General features: G+C 34.6%; 1 protein-coding gene across 1 annotated transcript; it reads left to right on the top strand.

Moving 5' to 3' along the window:
- Positions 1–2,107: 2,107 nt before the first annotated feature.
- Positions 2,108–4,632, top strand: LOC146167975 (uncharacterized). Its single transcript, XM_083389056.1, has 3 exons — positions 2,108–2,371; positions 4,040–4,093; positions 4,435–4,632. Exons 1-3 carry the CDS (start codon positions 2,161–2,163, stop codon positions 4,500–4,502), a joined length of 333 nt encoding a protein of 110 aa, XP_083245182.1. The 5' UTR covers positions 2,108–2,160; the 3' UTR covers positions 4,503–4,632.
- The last annotated feature ends 2,014 nt before the right edge of the window (positions 4,633–6,646 follow it).

Raw genomic sequence — 6,646 nt, 5'->3', positions numbered from 1 at the left:
CTTGGTAACAGGATTTTAAAGCTTAAAATGTCGTTTTTGTTTGTCTCCCAGATTGGAAACTTTGGATATTGCGCGGGGGAGATGTTTTGCAGCTGAAAAAATGCGCGGCTGAAACTAAAATTTCGACTTGAACTTGCGCGGCTGAAAATAAACCATTAGGCTACCGAAAGTTGTAAATTGCGAATTTACATTAAACTTACAGCGTTCATAGAATACTTGAATCACTGCGCAATTTTTGGTTGGTGTGCGGGCGCAGTGCGCAGGTAAATATTTAAAAAGTTGGATAGTGTAGCATTTAATATGCAATATTGCTCGATATTGCCTAATTTGACGTCACTATACACGTGACTGTTGTCCACTGATGCGTGACCAAAACGCCGAACTGTGCGTTTTTAGCGTTTCGCAGGGGATTCTATTTGATGCATTATATTATATACGTCTTATAGACTAGCGTTAAAACATGTTATGCAACTTCAGTATGCGGCCCGCCAATTTTTTTTGTGCTTGTTAAGTTTCATACAGAAGTTTGCGCGGCTGAACACATTTTCTATAAAATGCGCCGCTGTGACGGCGGCTGAAAGTGCTACTGTGCGGGGGATAAATCCCCTGCGCAGGCCAAACTTTCCAACCTGGTTTGTCTCTAACGGAACCAAGGTTTTCTGGAAAGAAGTTCAACTAAGTGTGCAGAAAATGCATTTTGAGTGGCATACATAACCCATCTATATGCTGAGCTAAGCAGATCATAAACACTGACTGGAAAATAGTGCAATTTTTATTTTCTAAAAAGTACAGTCACCAAATGGCGGCCAAGAGCGTAATTTCACCTTTTTACATTGTGCATCGTTCATAATTTTACTAATATTTTTTTCCGTCAAGATTCCTATCGTTTTGCTTAGCTTAGTAGTGAAAACTTTTTGAAGAGGAATGCTAAACATAAAACCCCACTTTTCTATTGCTAGAGCAAAAACATTTTCTAAGGGGAACGTTTGTGATATTATCCACTTACAGTTCTTTATAGACTTAATCTCTTAGTAATGCAGAAGTTGGTAGCACAACTGTTGTAACAAAAAGGACCATCTACTGTAGGTTGTGTAAGTTTTATTTCCTTTATGTCTTAATACTACATCAACCTCAAGCAAGTGGTTTTATTTTAATCCTAATACAAGCAGTTATAACTTTTATTTTGAAAAATATCTATAGTAAGGCTGTTTAAATCTGTCTGGAAAACATAATTGGTTTTAAACTTTTGTTTTGTTCTTATTAACTCCATTCACCAACAGCTTTTAACAGTGAAAAAAATTCAAGAAATTCCCCCCTTTTATCAGGGACAATTCAAGACTTCCATGAGGAGGAAGTGAAACACACATTTGGGCGTTGTGTGGTACAGGTCTTCTTGCTAAATCTAACAGCTTAAGTACAATTGTCCAACTTATTGATATCTGAAGTGATTCATTGCTTGTCTTTGGTCACACAAATCTAAAAGGATAAGCAACAAAAATGCTGATTAAAATCTAGCATCACCAAACATCGTTTTGATTTTGTTCTGCTATGAGAAATTGTTTAAACAACATTTATGCTCAGCTCAGGAGGTAATTTTACATCTGGAAATTCACTACTTAATTACAAAAACGTTAATAAAGATCTTTACTATACTGCTTTTGGAGATATCGGTAAAACACACAGATAGAGTGGTGCGTGAGTCACATTAAAGTTGGATAAGGTCACAGTGCGCAATGTGCCTATAATAATAATCAGCAAAACATCGAACAAAATTAAAATACGAATATTTCAAAAACTTGATAGAAAAAAGATGGGCATTTTCAGGATCAGCGCCGAAAATACATTAGGAATCAATTTATCACATCTCCATTTGAAATTTGCTGTTGACCAGTGTTATTGTCTAAACTAGTGGTTAACATTTTTTCAATAATCAAATGGCTATTAATGTTGTTGTTAATGTTTGCATAGACAACATTTAAAAACTCCTGCAAAGCATGACTATACACATTTATCATTAAACTGTAACGGTTTATTCTTACTATTGTCCGCTATAACCAGCGAATTATATTTTGATTCATAGTTTATTTTCTACATTAATTCCAAAATTTTAATTTGATGTTTGTTTTAGGAGTTTAGTTGTCAATTTTGCGTTTGTAAATAATGGGAAAATACACCAGATATTCGCAAGGTTTCCCTACAAAGTGGAGCCATTGGATGTACCCACCTAAAGGGGTGTCTTCAATTCAATATTTCTCTGCAGCCCTTAAAGGAGTGTTTAATGCACATCAAGGAACACTCCGTGCAAACTGGCCGCTGTTGCCACTTTCTGCCCTAATGTTGTGTGGCCTTTACAAAATTTCCAAAAATGGAAGTAAGTGTCAAATGATTTTAATGTTACAATGAAAAGAAGTCGGTTGCTTATAAATGGGTAATAATTTCTAATAAAAGGTATATTAGAATTAACTTGTACTCTTAAGCATTTATGAACCACAACCTAGGGCTGCACAATGTAAAACTGAGTTGGTTTTGGACTCTGGACTTGATTGGGACTATATAAGGCTACCTGCAAATTCGGAGTTTGACATGCGCCTATACAGTACCACAACCTGTAAATAGTTAAGGTTGAATTTCAAATTGTCAAATTTTTTTTCAACCCTGTTTGTAAGTGAATGATTTCATATCAACCCCCCCCAACCGCAAAGCATTACCTGCCCAAAATTAGTACATTGGCTAAAGCCCAAACACTCACTCCTAGTTTTAATTTTATAAAATTGAAGTACTTTTCAAGAAACTATTAAATTATAGCAATTTTGCCACAGGATGGCGATATTTATTTTATTTTCTTGTTAACCCAGCCATTTTGTTCTTAATTTTTAGGATTATCACTTGATTTAATGGCTAAGATTTGTTCTGTTAGCAGATATGCAATTAAGGAGATTGATCCAAAAACTTGACTTTGATGTTATCTGTTTAATTGTTAGAATGTATTAGAATTGTCAGCCACAATTTGTCATCATTCTCTTCTGTTATATACCCAAAAGTTTCACTCTTACAAATGGGAGAGTAATTCAAAAGTGCATCTCATGATAAAGAAGCTGTAGTAAAAACCTTTAAGATGATACTTTTGTTTTATGAGCCCTTAAAGCAGTGCTTCTCAACCTTTTATGGCTTGCGGCACCCCTCAAAAATAAGAAATAGATTTTGACACCCCTGCAAGATTTTTCCGTAGGTAAATCACTAGAATCTCACAATAAACATAACTGGAACAACACGCGTCAACTCTACACAAAGTGGGAAGCTATAAGTGGATATATTCCACTCTAATCTTAAACCAAAATTTGAAAGAGTTAAGCAAAATCAGAATTGTCAAAATTCTCAAATATCTCACGGCACCCTTGGGCATTAGAAATGGCACCTAAGTGTGTCGCGGCACCACAGTGTAGAACCACTGCCTTGAAGGTTAACAATAACATTTTCTTGACTGGTTCCAATTCAAATTTTATTCGATAAATGGCATGTATGATTAGTTAGGCAGTGTCTTGTGCATCCAAATGAGTTCAAACTTGTAGAAATCCAATAAGAAATGGCTAAGATATTAGTAAAAAACAATATATCTATCATCGACTAGTGGCAAATTCATGCGAACTTCAGCTGAGATATCTTGAAAGGTATTTTGAGCGTTTTGGGGTATATTATTATCCTCGGGTTGCTGTTTATATTTTAATAAATTTAAAAGAGGTCCGGTCAGAAATGAGAGTCAAATTGGTGATTTGATATAAAATCACTCTTATATGACACCTTTATGAGTGGCTTGTGTATATCCAACTTATTTTAGTAACGTAAAAGGTGAAATACAGACGTAGAATCTGAGCTGTGGTTAGCCTATGGTTATTTGTAACCTGACTCTGCAGCCCTGCCACAAACACGTGTTTGCATTTTGAAGTAAGTCGTTTGTAATGCAGAATGCAGTGTAAAATTTTGTGAAGCTTTTTTAGACAAAGTATTCCAAGGTAATTTTGCAATTATTATTTTTTCACAGAGGATTCAACATTCTCTGTGAGTCTGCGATCTGAAAAGGGAAACTGGTTGTATGGTAAGTGAATTATTTACGGTTACTGACAAAATTTAAAGGATATTAATGCCAGTGTTTTTTCAATTTTTTTAACTTGTTTTTCAGTGTACAAAATGTGTTTCAGTGTACAAATATATTTTATAGAGATCAACCGATATCACCTAATTGTCAGATCACCAATAAACCATTGTTTTAAAAATACAATCACAATTCGTGTTTAAACTGAAAAGGAAAGTTGAGAAACCTTAATTACAATCCATATTGCCTTCTGCAGTATATATGCCATAAGTCATTTTAATATCATTATCATTGTTTTACATAGTTGTTCTAAACTTTTTTTAACAATATTTGTATTTATACAGGCCCCCCTAGTCCCAAGGCAACACACGAGAGGGAAGAACACCACATTCTACATGCACCTCATAAATAAATTATTTTCTATTATTTTAAAGGAATTTGATGTTTAAAATTAAAAAAAATAAACTTGTCTGAAACACAAAAATAATTCACTTTCATTGATTACATAAACCAGTAGCTTTGAAACTAATTTGTTTTTTGTTTTTATCCTAGATTTTTATCAATTTTAACTTCGAACCTCAAGTGAAAGTTTAGAAATCTCAAACAAATTCAAGTTAGTCAATAAAAAAAATAAAACCACTTAAGAAGATATCAGAAACATGTAAACACCAAAGTTTTCAAGTTTGCTTCACTTCTGGCCTCTAAAAGAGCACTTAATTTTTAAAGCTGTAAAATCGCAGGCGTAATGTATTTGATATGTGCATTGTGCAACAACTAAAGTAAAATGTCTTGCAGAAGACGTTGTTTACAATAAGTTAGTAATTACGTTTAAATATCGGGAAGTCAAAACTAGAAGATTGCTCGACGAGCGTGCTTAGTAACTTGTTTATTAATCCCCTGTCTTACTCTTAAGAAAATCACCCAATTAAAAAAGTTGCCCAAACGAGGAGTGCTCGGCGAACATGCCGAGTTTATTGAACAACTATATCATGAAAGTTAATTGCCCAGGTTTTCGGTTGTTTGGTCAATAAATCTGTAGCAATACTCGTTGTCGTTAGCCTGCGTAAATTACATGACCTGGGAAAAATACTAAATTTATACGGACACGGTGTTCCTGAAAATATTATTTTCTGAAACGCCCCGCTTTATTGTGTTGTTAGTCGTAATACCGTGGCTTTATGGATAATATTTCTGTAGCTAATGTTTCTTTATAGGGTTTATTGTGTGTACCTTTCTCAATCTTTACAATCTAATAGATGTGATCGGCAATTATAAGTGCATAGTTTATATGCCCATAATTTAAAAGCAATATTTATTACAAAATTAGAACACCTGAAAAAAAAACTTAAAAAAAAAACATTCAAATTATTCAATCATATATGTAGTGTCAATATATGTTTCAAACAAGAAAATTTGCAGCAAACTCTCGGAATATAGGTTTTCCAATAGGTGGTGATTAGAATAACGTTTCACTTTTAATGATTTCTTAAACTATGCTGAAAACCTAAGCAACTACTTTTAACCTTATTGAAAGACGTGTCACAGAGAAAAAGACAATGACATTAAATGTTAATGTTTCAGTTAATTCACAATAAGCGCCTTACGAAAAACGCTTTCTTTCTAAATACAACAACCAATTGAGTAAAACAAATACGCTATTTTTGAGACTTGTTCTTAAAAGTTTAATAAAAGTTAAATTGACATGGAATTACTCCGCTGTCCTAACTTAGGCAACGTCCCATCTTGCTCAACATTTCCCAACAAAAGTGCATTGTTTATGTAAAACGCAGAACAGCATGAAAGCAACAGCAATCATAATTTGTTGGCGAACCACAGGGAGGTTAGGGGCACAAGGCCATATGCCACACCAAACTATATTATTTTGCCTTATTTAACTACGCAAATGCAAATAATCGAATCTTAAATGTCCGTTTAGGTTTACTCGATTTGGTATAGGCTAGGGTTACCATATTTTCGGGGCCTAAAATCCGGACACTCTTTAGTCCCCACTAGCGGTTTTTAAAATGAGGTATGAACACATTGACTGTCAATATGACGTCACACTGGCAATGCTTTGCCTATCCATTGTATACCGGAGCGGATTTTTGAACATAGTGTAGTGAATTCACTAGACTATTGGGTCATCTCTGATTTGACCTCTGGTAATCTCTAGGCTAGGGTTACGATATTTGATACTGCGCAATCCATAACAAATTTACCTCAGCTGCATGGTAAACCAACTTTAGAATATTACCAAAGTCCTTTACCGCCATTGTTTGTTTTTTGTGAAAGAAGGATAAACAAGAAACTATACACGAACAGAAAATAAATGTTGTAGTCATGGGCGCCCGCACGGGGGGTGGCAAGGGGGGGGGACACTTGCCGCAACCCCTGGAATTTCAAAATGCGATTATTAGTATTATTGATAAGTGTAATATATATTACTTATGACGGTTAAAAATATTATACATTATCCATTGCCCCAGTGGCGTATCCAGGGGGCGGGAGTTCTTACCCCCTTTTTGTAAGTGATATTATCGTTTTGGTCATGGTTTA

This window comes from Ascidiella aspersa, chromosome 1 (assembly GCF_963924565.1).
Source record: "Ascidiella aspersa chromosome 1, kaAscAspe10.2, whole genome shotgun sequence".
Taxonomy (NCBI): Eukaryota; Metazoa; Chordata; class Ascidiacea; order Phlebobranchia; family Ascidiidae; genus Ascidiella; species Ascidiella aspersa.
This window is presented reverse-complemented; position numbering and strand designations above follow the sequence as displayed.